Source organism: Berghia stephanieae, chromosome 2 (assembly GCF_034508935.2).
Source record: "Berghia stephanieae isolate SIO BIC M18660-M18661 chromosome 2, UCSD_Bste_1.3, whole genome shotgun sequence".
Classification (NCBI taxonomy): Eukaryota; Metazoa; Mollusca; class Gastropoda; order Nudibranchia; family Aeolidiidae; genus Berghia; species Berghia stephanieae.
In genome coordinates, this window is record NC_088361.1 from 54,700,507 (window position 1) to 54,715,506 (window position 15,000).

Consider the following 15,000-nt stretch of genomic DNA (forward strand, 5'->3'; position numbering starts at 1 on the left):
AATCAAATAATTACAATAACTATAATATCTATTTTTATAAGCATTCTAATGATCAGTACTCATTCACATCTAAATAGAATGTGGGTTAATTTGGATAAAATGTCGAGAAGGCGAAGTTGCATATGTCAAAACAAAAAACAAAAACAAAACAAAACAAAACAAAAGAACATTCTTGTGAGAGTAAATGTAGCATACAAGCCGAATGTACGATTAACCGATGTGCAACTAAGTGGAGCGAACTGCATCACTGATCATCTCCGTAATATAGAACTTCAATATTTTTAGAATTTCATTCTACACAACACTGCCAACTCCCCGTTTACCATAGGATGGCCGCTAAGACGAGAAACTATTTTATAATCTATAAATAGACTGATATAGAAACAAATTAACAAACTTTTGGCAGGTAGATAGGAAATACGAGGAAATAACACATATGAGATGTATCTGTTGCCAAGTATCAAATCCAATTTTAACGACCCCTCACTTTATTCCAATCCGACGAGTTATCTATACATAGCTGAGGTAAACAACGCACACCTGCTCCCTAACTTTTCAGCTTGTCAAGTTATCATATAATTTATACGCGTTCGAAGCTCAATATTAAGGATGAATCTATTCTTTAAAAAGTAGGATTGGGGTCAAAGTTGTTCGGTGTTGGCAATCGTCGTCTGGCGCCCCGTTGCCAGATCCACTGGCGCGCACCATTCAGACTTTATTACCGGATCGATTTTGATCTTTGATTCGTTTCGATATAGATAGTATGCGCAACATTGTCATCCGGATGTATAACGGACCAACACACAAAACTGTGTGTAACCTTAATTCTGGTTAATACAGTTTAGGAAGAATTATCCATAAACGCGGATGACAAAAAGCAATAACAAAGACCTGAGTGACGTCAACTTCATACTATCTATACTCTTATGTTCATATCCACAATAAAGCAATATAAAAATAAAAATGGATGATGACCTGGTCGTAATAATAGCTAGTATTGCGTGTTCTCCACTAGTATTACTATTACCAAAATATAAAAGATGTTTTTGAAACGATTACACGAGGAGGTTCAAGAAGCACTTAGTCTGACAATGAAGGAGTCAGCACAGAATAATAAGATTCTGTCAGCTTTTAAGATCTTTATCCAGAGCACACCACCAACATTTCTGGAAAATGCGGTCGCAATGAGCCATCCTTTAATACACAGAATGCATCCATTTTTCGTTGCTGAAACTCTGCCACGGAGCCTGTTGATTATCATTCAGTTATCAAGTTTTTGTACTTGCTCAGATAATCACCTGTAGATGTTAAGAAATTGTTTCAAGCAAAAGTAAAGTGGACTATCACTTCAAAGTCATTTGACCCAGGCTTTGACCCACGGAGACTGGCATATCCAGATTTCTATAGCGTGAAACGGATAAAAGCAATTTCTTGTTGTGACCCATCGGATAGGATGCTAGTATACCGCAAAGTACTTTCCGCGATATCTAACAAGACCTAGCTACCCAATCCCTGCTGGATGGACAAATGTACCACGCCTTTATATATATATATCTACTTGTTCCAAACGTCATACTATTTTCAGAGCCCTAGAAAGTTCAACCTAACGCAAGATCGATTTCATTAATTCAGAGTTATGTCTTATATCAATATGGTAAATAACAGTTTCACTTTGCATTATTTGATGTTGTACTGTGACTAGATTAGATAGTAAACAATGCTTTTTTATCAGACTATTTCTCTACATATACATATCGATATGATTTTGAATAATTGAAAATGAGCTATTTTTTCATGATCTTCCTTCAGAGGGTACGTACACAAAACATGAGGACTGGGACGGACTTGATGTCATTGTACACATCATGGACACATGCGATAAGGTACATATTTACAACCAGGAGAACACCATAATATTATATATCATTTATTAACTGCTACATTCAGTAATAATGATAATAGAAACAATAATAATAGAAATAATAAATAAAAATAAAAAATAATAATAATAATAATAATAATAATGATAATAATAATAACAATAATAATAATAATAATAATAATAATAATAATAATAATAATAATAATAATAATAATAATAATAATAATAATAATATTATTGTTATAATAATAATAATAATAATAATAATAATAATAATAATAATAATAATAACAATAATAATAATAACAATAATAACAATAACAATAATAAGAATAACAATAACTGTCTTAAGAGCCATAGGGCCCATGCAGCCGGAGTTTATCTCGGTTTCTATTCTGTAAAAAGAACAATAGCAATTGCTTGCTACCCTTTAGACAGGACGCTAATTTATCGCAAAGTACTTTTCCGTCAGGTCTAACAGACCCACTTACCATTTACTGCTGTGTGGACAATGGAATCATAAAAAAAAATCTCAACTACACCGGGAATAGATATATACAACCTTTGCGTGTTAAGCGAGTGGTCTACCAGCTGAGCTGTAGGGATTTCCTATGTTCAGTAAACTCTGATAAACTCCGGACACATAGACCTTATGGCTCTAAAAGAATTTTAAAAAAAACCCCAACAAAATGTAAGATAACGAATGCAATTATATTGTTCTCTGAAAAAAAAAACAACAACACATTTATATAATGTTGGCCAGAAAACCTGTCCTTCAAATATCGATTGATTAAAATGACGCTCGTGTTTTCAAAACTCTTAAATGTATCTTTTTATATCTTCATGTTTATAGAGGTAAACATCGTGTTGGATGTTTTTGCCGGTACACAAAAGTCAATAATTATTGGTTAGTAAGAATCTGTAAGATCGTTTTAGTTTCGCGATATATACTATTAGACATAAGTTCTGAATAATCATATTATATACGTATAGGTACTCAAACCTGACGCTCTTCCCCCCATACCACTCCCAAACGAACAAAACAACAAAAATAAATAAATAAATAAACAAACAAACAAACAAAAAAAAAACATAGACAACAAAAGACATCTTTATTTTTGAATTGTCCATTATAGACAAACATTATTGAGCAACTTCTTATATCCGTAGATGGTCAAAACCAAAAGGTTTGATTAGTATTAGATAACACAGTAGTATCTGTCAGCAAGTAAAATTGTGAAGAGTTATAAACAAAATAAATTATACAAACAATGCGAGAGACAAAAAAATTGTTCAAACGAACAATATCGAGTACGGTACATTTTATCTCTTCGCCATGTACCTTGGCACCGATCCATTCAGTATCTGAGTACCTACATGATTCTGAACTAATTGAATAGGGCATTATGTGTTCTCGCTTTTCAATTACTGTAAAGTATCAGTACTAATTTATCACTTGCCCTTGTATCTGTACTGGCAATCTTTCCTGGTTAAATCTTTAACAGCAGTTGCTTGTAGAATCGATTGCTTATATCGTTCTATCTTTCTCGTTGCAACCTTATTTATACACTGCTACACTATGTTCATGTTAATTGCGATCGAATCAAGATGATATGGAAGACATGGACAGGGCTAGAGCTTTGAAGGTAACTCAACTCATTAACCTTCTCATTACCGACCATTTTCTGAATTTTCCCCAAAACTTCAAACTTATCCAACATAAAAACAATGAGGAAAAATAAAACCAAAAACCAACAGACCCTAACTCAACTTGAATAAGTACATGCTAGATATGATTTTGTTCAGCAAAACAAGATGTACAACACAGCGTCAAGTTCTCATGACTAGAATTATAAATAAATGTCTGGATATATTGTGATAAACAAAATAAATCAGAATGAGAGAAAAAAAAACCTGATTGTACCGTACAATGAATGTGACAACACGATTTCTTAATGTTAGTGTCGCTGAGTCGAAATAGAATTGGATGGAAAGTACTTTGCCGACAAGACATGCCAATTATCTCACTGTCGCCTGTCTTGATTTTAAGAGACTTATTAATATTTTTATTATTTCTGTTATTGGCTGAAAAAGGATTTTGAGCCCGAAAATCTTATTATAGAATCGACTTATTCTACATATATCATTAATTTTGACTATCCTTAGGATGACAGCGACCCTACTAGGTATTTGAAATGGGCTGACGCGTTCTTAATCGTGTACAGCATAACAACCAAGCCTTCCTTCGAAGTGGCGAGGGATTATTTGGAAAGCATTTCAATCTACATGAAGGAACAAGGCAGAGAATGTCCACTTGCCCTGGTTGGAAACAAAATTGACCTTGAAAGATACAGGTGGGACTCATTTTAGTAGCATTTTGTTTTGTTCCTGACGCTGATGATGTCTTGTTACCCATCTGCTTTCGTTTCTACCAATTACCAAAGGGGAGAAATGTATATATATATATATATATATATATATATATATATATATATATATATATATATATATATAGAAAACACTTATATAATAATAATAATAATAATAATAATAATAATAATAATAATAATAATAATAATAATAATAATAATAATAATAATAATAATGATATCTCTTGTTTTTAAATAAAAGTTATGAAGAATGCTACTATCTGACGCCTATTATACTAGAAAGACTTCATTGAATATTTTATGTTTAAAATTAATCGTAATTTTCAAATCTCTGCATTATCGACAGACAAGTCAACAAGTCAGAAGGTGCATCCTTAGCAACTGAATATGACTGCCTTTTCTACGAAACAACGGCTGCTGAAGAGTTCGAATTGGTGGAAAGAGTGTTTCATCGAGTCATCATGGACGCACATCAAGACAAATACGGACACGTTTTACAACCGCTGTTCTTGCCGGATGACCGTATTTCGTCGTACAACCAGCCGTCCACGGCGTCGCATACGGCGCAACTCACGCTACGAAGACCCAAATCCCCGAAAGGAATGCCAGACAAAAAGGATGAGAAAAATATACAGAAAAAGACTCTAAATAAATTTTTCAAAATATTTAACTGATGTAAATATGTATATTTCTATAAATATTTATACGCTATTTGATATTGTTAAATTACATTCATATGAATATTGATTTTTCAATAAATATTTAATCATTTGAAATTGAACTTCCACTTGGAAAAAGAAAGAGATATTTGGAAACAAAGCATATCATTTGCTTAGGGTGTTAATTTCAACATATAATGATATTAAGTGCATTTTATTCAGTACACTAGCACATGGTTATTGGTTTTGATTTTTGCATAAATTAAAACTGCACGGAGCGCCTTTTAACACATAAATGAAAATTGAGAATTATTACTGCGATGAACTCATTGTGACAGCCAGGCATAGCCTTAAAGTCATAATGCATTTCAATTACTTTTTGATAAATAAAAATATCCTTAATACACATCATTAATATTTATCATCTCCAAGGTAATGGCTCGGGCCAGAGTACTTCAAAACTATTCATTTTTCCCTTAGCAAGCCATATAAAACTACGTTTCTAATCCATGAATCTAAAGTCGGTTATCAAACCTTTAAGAATGGATTCCCTTCAAACCATTAATATCTCTTTTTATTCAATTTGCCAAGCTTGAGTTATAATTTAAAAGGTAAAATGTCCAAAGAAGCCAAATAGTTGCTGTATTTAAAAAAAAAACAAAACATTCACATTGTTACAGGACAGCGATGGAACTCGGGCCCCTATAACTTCTCGGTGAACACGGTTGGGTGCGATATCAGGGCAGTGTAAATCAAACCCAAGACTTTAAAGGGTTAAGAGAGTATGTAGTGTTCGGTGTTTACAGGCACTCGAAATAACAGTAATATAAAACGCACTGAAGAATTTTCTATAATTTGGTAATTGAATTACTTCCCTTGCTTCCATTGGTTCTCAGAGCGAGCAATAATTTCAACAATATGTCTTCAATTCAATGAAAATTTCAAGTGAATTCAACTATGATAGCTGTAGCCAAGGATGAGAATCTTGAAAAAGGATATGAATCATTAATTGAGCCAAGGTTTGAAAGCAAGTAAATACCGCTATTTAATTACCATACTTAAATACACGGTGAGTACTGGTAATGTCTAACATTTATTCAAATGAATGAATTGCTATGTTTCGAATCTATTCAGATAGATTTAAAGCTTCAAACTGTAAATGTACAATATAAATTTATGTGAGTATAGCATGTGCAAAAGCATTGAGAGAGAGAGAGAGAGAGAGAGAGAGAGAGAGAGAGAGAGAGAGAGAGAGAAGATGAATAAAGAAAGAGAGAGAGAGAGAGAGAAGAGAGTGGTGAGAGAGAGAGAGAGAGAGAGAGAGAAGAGAAGAGAGAGAGAGAAGAGAGAAAGAAAGTTAGAAAAGAGAGAAGAGAAAAAAGAGTGAGAAGAGATTAGAGATGAGAGAGAGAGAGAGAGATAGAGAGAGAGGAGAGAGAGAGATGTGAAAGAGAGAGCAAGAGGAGAGAGAGAGAGAGAGAGAGAGAGAGAGAGAGAGAGAGGGAAAGGGAGAGAAAGAAAGAAAGAGAAGAAAGAAAGAAAGAGAGAGAGAGAGAGAGAGAGAGATAAAGAGAGGGAGAGAGAGAGAGAGAGAGAGAGAGAGAGAGAGAGAGAGTGGGAGTAATGCGTAAATGAGTGGTATTCATTGTGCGAAATAAACCATTATTAGTCAAATGTTAACATTGTATTTGTTCTTTTTATGCAACCCTAATAAGATTTTGTAAGCACAAAAAGGGTGTCAATCATTTTTCATAAAATCAAACAATATACAAATTTTAAAGTGCCAGCTGTCAGATCGCATCGTCATAATATGAACACAAAAAAACCAACTACCATCCATATCAGCTGGCTCTCAAGTTTGTAAGTACTATCTTTGTCACTCATCCGGTTAATGATCATGCTCAATTAGGCTTGCTTCTGTTACAAGACAAGACACCGCAACGCCGTGCCGCTGTCAAAATCATTTACACTGTCTTAACGCTGTGAATCTTAAATTTTTGATATGATTGTACAAGACTATGTATTTGTTAATTACGAGTCACTAAAAAAAACAACAAAAAACAAAAAACAAACAACAAAATAAACAACCAAAAAAAAACAAACAAACAAACATGCATAGGATCTGGTAGATTGCTTCTTTTTGGCAGTCAAGTATGTGGAGATCGATTTGATTTCAACACTATTGGTATTGTTATCGCACATGGAAAGTTTGAACAACAATACAGCACGATGCTCTGGTTGAAAGTATTCCCTTGTAGAATTTTATGACCTTTTTGTAACGTGAAAAGGACAGTAAAATGACATGCTACCCTTTCAATAGAACACGTGTCTATCAATAAATGCTGTCAGTCATATACTATAAGATCTGGTTTCCCATACTTGTTTGCTTATATTTTGATGATAGAAGTTTTGTGGTGCTTGCGACGTCTTAAAATAATTTCAGCGTAAAGTTTCATGGACTATGATAATGTGGTTAAAAGAATTCAGATCTGAAGTCAGCCGGGCCTTTATCGCTCTCTGGAAAACTAATAGGACTGCTTCAAGCAAGAAAGATAAAATGATCTCTAGAGCAAAATATGCTTTTTCCTTTTGCGAGACTAGCTTAGAGTTTCACCTAGCCATATGCACAAAATCCAAGTCAAAAGGAATGTTTCCATCTCTTCAAACGACTCCAGCAAGGGCCAGTGCAAAACCAAACAATCCCATTTCAGGACAAATATAGAAAACGATGTGAAAGAGAATAATAGATATAAGAGTAAATTAAAGACCCATTCAGTGTAATGGGATGGTCGGACTTGAATTGAAATCAAGCAATCAAACAAAAAACAAACAAAACAAGAACCAAAACACAACAAATATACATTCCTGCAATGCATGCCATACAACACTCTACCTCTAGAGTCATTGGACACCTCACATATTTTTCTTTTGATTCCCCACCATTTCCAATATTCATTGTTATTATACTTTTTTTTAAAAGGCCACAGCTCATTTAAGAGCAAACCATCAGTTCCTGGGCATTGATAACAAAGAACGTTTATAGAGCACACGTTCCATTGTGCTGAAAGTGTTTTACATGGGGTCCGAATCCAAAAGCACCACATGACAACTTTTTCAAAACAGGGCTGATACAACCAGGTACTCATTTTATACCCGATTATGATGAGAATATTTGAGTAGAGATTTTAGTTGAGTTTGCGCCGTCCCACAGTGGGACTCAAACCCGTGCGCAAGCCGAGTGCTTTATCGCTAGACCCCAAAGCAACACAGAAATACTAGAGAGGCTTAGCACGTCCACGTATCACCCATTACGAATCATGTATACCGTATCTATCACATGATCATTCCCGTTATACGTAAAAATAGTGTCGCTATGCTTTTTTGATTGGATTGGATGTCACATTTCCTTGACTCATATAAAAATCGCATAGCGGCACTATTTTTATGTATATTGAGAATCATCATGTGATACGTGATACGTAATGCGTAATGCATGACATGTATGATTTGCTAAACCTCTCTTTTAAAAAAGTAAAGCAAACCTTTACACGAAGAAAACTTTTCATGTCATGTTTATTTAGGAAATAGTCAAATGTTATACCTCTCATACTCTAAGCATCTTTACAGTCACTCGCGTGTAATAAGTACCAGAAAGCCGCGGCTTCAAAGGGCAATTTAACGTGTTAATAATATCCCATATGTAAACAAAACTTACTTACTAATTCAGTGTAACAATACATTTTTGAAGCTCAAAGTCACAAACCTTATCCACTCCTACCGTCAACCAATTTTATATTATGTATTTCTTTATTTGCAAGAGTTGAATAGACGTTTAGGATACTGTGACAGCCTATATAGGCGTATCAAGCCACGGAATAAAAGCGATCTCTTCATGTTTTAATACTTTTGGAAACAGTCTCAAGCTTTGACATTGGAGATTTTAAAGAGTGATCCCATCGACTTCATACATTTAATTTCACGCGTTCTAAACTAGAGCCAAGTGTCTATTTAGTCAAAGCTGTTCTTCGCCACTTTCAGTCTCTTGCAGACGTCTGAGATAATCTTAAGAATCTTACAAACAAAATAAGATTATATGGTTTGGTTAGATAAATGGATAAGAGAATTAAACTAAAAGTATACAATTTCATGGCAACGGCATCCGAGAACTTAAGGTGAAAGTAATGAGTAATGGATTGCCCTCTCACTACTCTAATGCAGAGTATAGCTCACAAATCAATTCTCTACATCGTATCCCACGGTAGGTCGATTAATGTTGAAAAGGACACCTAGAAAAAACGTTTTCTGATACGTAGATTAGAAAGTGAGCATTCAGCATCTCTTTGTCTTAAATTAAATGTTATGAAAACACATATTGATAGTTGTAAGGTACAAATAGATATTTTGAGATTTCAAAATTATGCGAGAAGTGCTATTTTATATACGTGACAAATAGTTTCATACATTCTAAATTCAGTTGTATAAACTAAGAACATATAACATGGTAAAACAAGACAGAAAGGCAACATCCATAAACATCCACACATCAACTAACCATTGGAACGACTTTCATTTATTTAATATCATACAAAAAAATATAACTAGATGTTTCACTGTATTGTAAATTTACAAGGAGGGGACGATTCCTTCAAGATCATCTGTCTTCATGTCCTTTGCGGACAGTTCGTAATCTTTGACATCCTCAACAGTACAATCAGCGATTCTTACAGGTCTCATGGGTTTCTGGGTTTTGTCCTTGGCTCCCATCTTGTTCATAGCGGCGAGGTATTGCTGTGAGAATAATAAAAAAATATATCCAAAATATTGGGTTTTACATTTTCCTTTGTTCCGGAGAGAATGAATGACCAATCAAACTTTCCATTCAATTACTCGTCATATTAGATTACGTCATTGCCGTCATGTTTTTGTCAATTTTCTGACATTTCTACATTAATATGCCAAACCGTTTTGCAATTCGTCAAAATGTTCATGTTATTAGAAGTTAAAGCCAAAGGAAAAGTTCTCGTCTCTTTGTTCTGGGTCTCAATTAATTTGTCCCTGCAAAAATGACATTGACTTCAAAGAAAAAAAGCAGATTTGGTTTATAAAGTAATACTTTTACTCTATGATGTGAGGGACGCAACTCCATAATAATTTCACCCGTGATGGTCACGAATGAGCAACATGCCTTGATTATCTTCTCTTTTTCAGTTAATATGCTTGAACTAAATTGTCTAAATTCGAAAAGGATAACCAAATCCTTGAATTGCAGCCTCGCGGTATTTTTTACTGATTCAGTCAACCTAGAGTTTGATGTGATATATTCATCATTCATTAATCTCGTTTTCTACAAATCTTATTAATTTTTAATAGCGACATAAAATATAATTATTCAAACGATGGAATGTCTTATTTATATCAAAGTAATGTATATAATGAAATGCGATTTAAAAAAAAGTTTGCGTATAATTTACTTTTGTATTTTATGATGGGAATCTATTGAAAAAAGGAAGGGGTCTATTTCTCAATAACATCGTATACTTTTTGTTTGTTTCAAAAGGCAGAATTATTTTCAGCGACATCAAATGGTAACGAATCGACAAGAATCTATAGCATTCTTAGTATGTGAGACTAGCAAAATGAGAAATTAGGGAGCCGGCACTATAGAAAAATAAAAACCTGAAAGAAAATTCTGTGCATAACACATTACCAAACAATAAAAATACAAGGTTAGAAAAATATATTTCAAAACAGAAGCCTGCGGCTGCCTTGATCGTATTCTGACGTTTTGGAATTATTATTTTTTAAATTGAATTATTCTTTCTGCTTTGTTTGACATTATACCATACACATTTCCTTTCTAAGTATGTGAACAAAATGATATAGAAGTACTCACGAATCCCTTGACAATTTTTCCAAAAGCAACGTGTTTTTGGTCGAAGAACCTGCCAGATCCAAATGTGATGAAGAACTGTGATCCATTAGTGTCCTTGCCCTTGTTGGCCATGCTGATGATGCCGCCACCATTGTGGCTGATGGAGAAGTTCTCATCGTTGAAGTATTGACCGTAGATGCTTGTAGCTGGATAAAAAAGTAATAGAGCAGTAGTACATAATAGCAGCAGCAATAACATTGTTGGTAATAGTAGTAGTAGTAGTAGTAGTAGTAGTAGTAGTAGTAGTAGTAGTAGTAGTAGTAGTAGTAGTAGTAGTAGTATGGAGTAGTGGTAGTAGTAGTAGTAGTAGTAGTAGTAGTAGTAGTAGTAGTTGTAGTCTTAATAGTAGTAGTAGTAGTAGTAGTAGTAGTAGTAGTAGTAGAAGTAGTAGTAGTAGTAGTAGTAGTAGTAGTAGTAGTAGTAGTAGTAGTAGTAGTAGTAGTAGTATTAGTAGTAGTAGTAGTAGAAGTAGTAGTAGTAGTAGTAGTAGTAGTAGTAGTAGTAGTAGTGGTAGTAATATTAGTAATGATAGTAGTAGTTGTAATAATAGTAGTAGTAGTAGCAGCAGCATCAGTAGTAGTTGTGGTATAGGAGTCGTTGTAGTGGTAGTAGTATTGGTGGTGGTGGTAGTAGTAGTAATAGTAGTAGTAGTAGTAGTAGTAGTAGTAGTAGTAGTAGTAGTAGTAGTAGTAGTAGTAGTAGTAGTAGTAGTAGGAGTAGTAGTAGTAGTAGGAGTAGTAGTGGTAGTAGTAGTAGTAGTAGTAGTAGTAGTAGTAGTAGTAGTAGTAGTAGTAATAGTAGTAGTAGTAGTAGTAGTAGTAGTAATATTAGTAATGATAGTAGTAGTTGTAATAGTAGTAGTAGTAGTAGCAGCAGCATCAGTAGTAGTTGTGATATAGGAGTCGTTGTAGTGGTAGTAGTATTGGTGGTGGTGGTAGTAGTAGTAGTAATAGTAGTAGTAGTGGTAGTAGTATCAGTAGTAGTAGTATTAGTAGTAATAGTAGTAGTAGTAGTAATAGTAGTAGTAGTAATAGTAGTAGTAGTAGTAGTAGTAGTAGTAGTAGTAGTAGTAGTAGTAGTAGTAGTAATAGTAGTAGTAGTAGTGTTAGAAGTTGTGGTATCATAGTAGCTGAAAAATATAAAGAAGAAGTAGGAGGTTGGGGACGGGGATGAGCTGATGAAAACAAAGATAAATAACGAATATATACGCTAATATAATTTTTGCCAGATTTTGGATTGTTTCCTGAAAAAATAGAATGATAAATATTCTATATATTCATTGCGCGGCTATGTGGTCTTGTGGTATGGTACTCGCTGTTTGGATGGGAAGTCCTGGTTCGAGTTCCGCTCGGAGCGTCGCATATTTGAGTCATTGGAAAAGGCTCTTTACTCACATTCTCTCACCGTACTCATGTGTACTCAGGTGTAAAATGGGTACCTAGCCGGTAACAGTCTTGTCTCTGTCGGAAAAGAATGTTGAACTATCGTCTAACAGACGTCATGTCAGGTCCTACATGTAAAGTGTAAAGTGTTGCTGTTGGCTAGGGGCCCCTTATAAATGCGCTTTGAGAACGTGGATATTGCTCTATATAACGATTCTATATAAATGCTATGGTTATATATATATATATATATATATATATATATATATATATATATATATATATATATATATATATATATATATAAAGAGTAGTTACATACTTCCATGTCCTTCTTTGTCGAAGATGTCTCCACACTGAATCAACATGTCCTTAACAATACGATGGCAATAGGTGTTTCTGTATGTCAAAATGCCTTGCTGGAATTGATAAGACATAATATTTTATGATATCATGGCCTCCTATATTGCTGAAGCTTAGTGGTACAAAATTGAACACGCTGTTGTTTTTGTTCATCAGTGAGTTGGTGAGACACCCGTAAGCGGACACCTTGTGGGCAAGTATCTTCCAGACACTAGGTGATGGAATGCCCAAGGAATGCTCACGATGCATGCGTGCAGTATTTTCTATCACAGTCTTTGTGGCAGAAACTGGCATTTTCGGTACAGTACATGCAGGTCGACCTTCACGATCGTCATCTTTGAGGGAATGTCTACTCTTTAAAATTCACCAAACCAGATATAAATTTGAGATTTTGATGGAACATATTTCATCAATAGATTATGCAAATTTTCATTAGAAAATGATACATTTAACCCTTTTAAAAAGTCGTAATAGATGATGGCTCGAAAATGACGTCTATAGAGACTATTGTTGCTGACATAAAAATGGGATATGACGTCACATATTCGTTTATTGTTCTAAAAATTGTAAACATAAATGAATGCACATTTTCGGGAATTTCCACAAAAGGATGCTTTCTGGTTTGCAAAAAAGAATTATAGATCTATTTTTACTGCTTTTACTCGATTCCGGACACTTATCTAGTGAGCCTCGTAGTTGAGTCCATGGAAAAGGTTCTTTACTCACATACGCTGACCTGACTCGTGTGTAAAAAGAGATCATGGCTCGTAACAGCGTTGTCTCAGTAGAAAATAGATTGTAACTATATACTATATGTTGCTGTTGGCTTAGCACCTTTAGCACGTTTAGTTCATATTTCCATATAGATAAGCCCAAGCCCAAGATATGGTACATACATTGCGACATACATGAATTAATTCGATTCAATAGTCTGATGTTTAGTCGCTCAGCAACGGCGGCCATCGTGGTTCAAAACAAAGAAAATCGGTACTTTTTATTCTTCATGCTGGCTAGAACTTTTCATATGTCTTGTGATCAGAATATGTAAAAGTCAAAACATGATCAGATTTATATAATGTTTTTTCCCCCTGGATACGCTTTTACGCTCGTCGGAGACATATTTCATAAGGGTGTCCGCCATTGTTCTGATAGTTTAGAGCCAGTTACTAAGTTACCATGCATCATTACGAGGGAAGTGACGTCATGACTGTTGAAGCGTATTCTAATCAGATCTACCTACCCCTGGTCTCTTGAATCCGCTGCAAATAGTTTTAAAGTTGAGACTGGCCACTGGTACGGATTCACCGAATAGTCCAATCACCACCTTGCCGGTCAGGTCGTCACCGAGCTTGTTGTAATTCTTGACCTCAAATTCTAGAGTGACCTCGGAAGTGACTGTGAAGTTGGATTTGCAAGCCCCAAGAGCCAAAATGGCGGACAATGCGAGTAACAAATACATGATGAAATTTCTGAAAAGAAAGGGATCATGATTGTTTTTAGGGAGATGAAGTCGTTGGTGAAATGTAGAGAGCAGAAATATTGTAAGAAAAGGTGGCCAGTTATAGAAATATTATGAGCATCCATATGGGGGAGGGAAAAAGAAAGGATAAGGGAGGGGTGGGGGGCCCGGTGTGTATGTTTGGTTGTGTGTGTGTGTTTGTGTGTGTGTGTGTGTGTGCGCATGCGCGTCTATGGGGTCTTGTGGTATGAAAATCACTTTTGGATGTCCTGGATTCGGGCCTCGCTCAGCCCATAGTTGAGTTCCTGGAAAAGGCTTTTTACTCGCATCCTCTCACCGTAATCAGGTGTAAAATGTGTAACTAGCCGTTAACAGCGTGGTACTCTGTCGGAAAAAAATTGTAATATTGCCTAACAGGTGTCATGTCTCGTTCTACATGTTACGTGCTGCTATTGGCTAGGTACCCTTGGTATAACACTTTCAGCAGGTTTAGTGGATAGTGCGCTATATAAAAGCTAAAGAAAGTTTGATTTGTGTATATGAGCGTTGTGTATAAGAGGATCGGGGGGGGGGGGGGGGGGGTCCAGAGTGGAATTATTATGAAGAAAGCTACTCATTTTCTTGCTCAAAATTTCGACGATAAAATACTGATTAAGATTGAAGTATGCTATTTTCTTTGTCATTAGAAATATTTCACTACTAAGTGCATTGAATGATAGTAACATCTCTCATCAAAACAGTGTAATAGAATCCAATTAATTATGTTATTCAAATAAGTTTGCATTGTTGACTTATCTGTAAATATGTAAATATAGTACAGAGTCGAGTGTTTTAAAATAAGCATATTTAATTAAACAGTTTAACTCTCATCTTTAAAACCCAAATACAATTAAAACCATAACCAAAATGCTGTGACATCATAACTATTAATGT

The 15,000-nt window shown here is 34.7% G+C and overlaps 2 protein-coding genes across 5 annotated transcripts in view; one reads left to right on the forward strand and one right to left on the reverse strand.

Annotated features, from left to right (window-relative positions):
• Nucleotides 1-6,422, forward strand: part of LOC144965170 (ras-like protein family member 12) — a 40,081-nt gene extending 33,659 nt beyond the window's left edge. For 2 of the 4 annotated variants that reach the window (XM_078900215.1, XM_078900216.1), the window contains exons 4-6: nt 1,810-1,883; nt 4,049-4,236; nt 4,619-6,422. In XM_078900215.1, the coding sequence (XP_078756341.1) occupies nt 1,810-1,883; nt 4,049-4,236; nt 4,619-4,946 (590 nt within the window). In that variant the 3' untranslated portion in view covers nt 4,947-6,422. The remainder of the gene's footprint in view (nt 1-1,809; nt 1,884-4,048; nt 4,237-4,618) is intronic. The other 2 variants (XM_078900217.1, XM_078900218.1) reach the window with 2 other exon arrangements.
• A 2,065-nt stretch (nt 6,423-8,487) lies between these two features.
• LOC144965171 (uncharacterized) overlaps nt 8,488-15,000 on the reverse strand; it is a 7,247-nt gene continuing 734 nt past the window's right edge. The window contains exons 2-5 of the mRNA XM_078900219.1: nt 13,849-14,077; nt 12,568-12,664; nt 10,825-11,009; nt 8,488-9,719 (exon numbers count right to left, since the gene is read on the reverse strand). Of these exons, the coding sequence (XP_078756345.1) occupies nt 9,555-9,719; nt 10,825-11,009; nt 12,568-12,664; nt 13,849-14,067 (666 nt within the window). The 5' untranslated portion in view covers nt 14,068-14,077 and the 3' untranslated portion in view covers nt 8,488-9,554. The remainder of the gene's footprint in view (nt 9,720-10,824; nt 11,010-12,567; nt 12,665-13,848; nt 14,078-15,000) is intronic.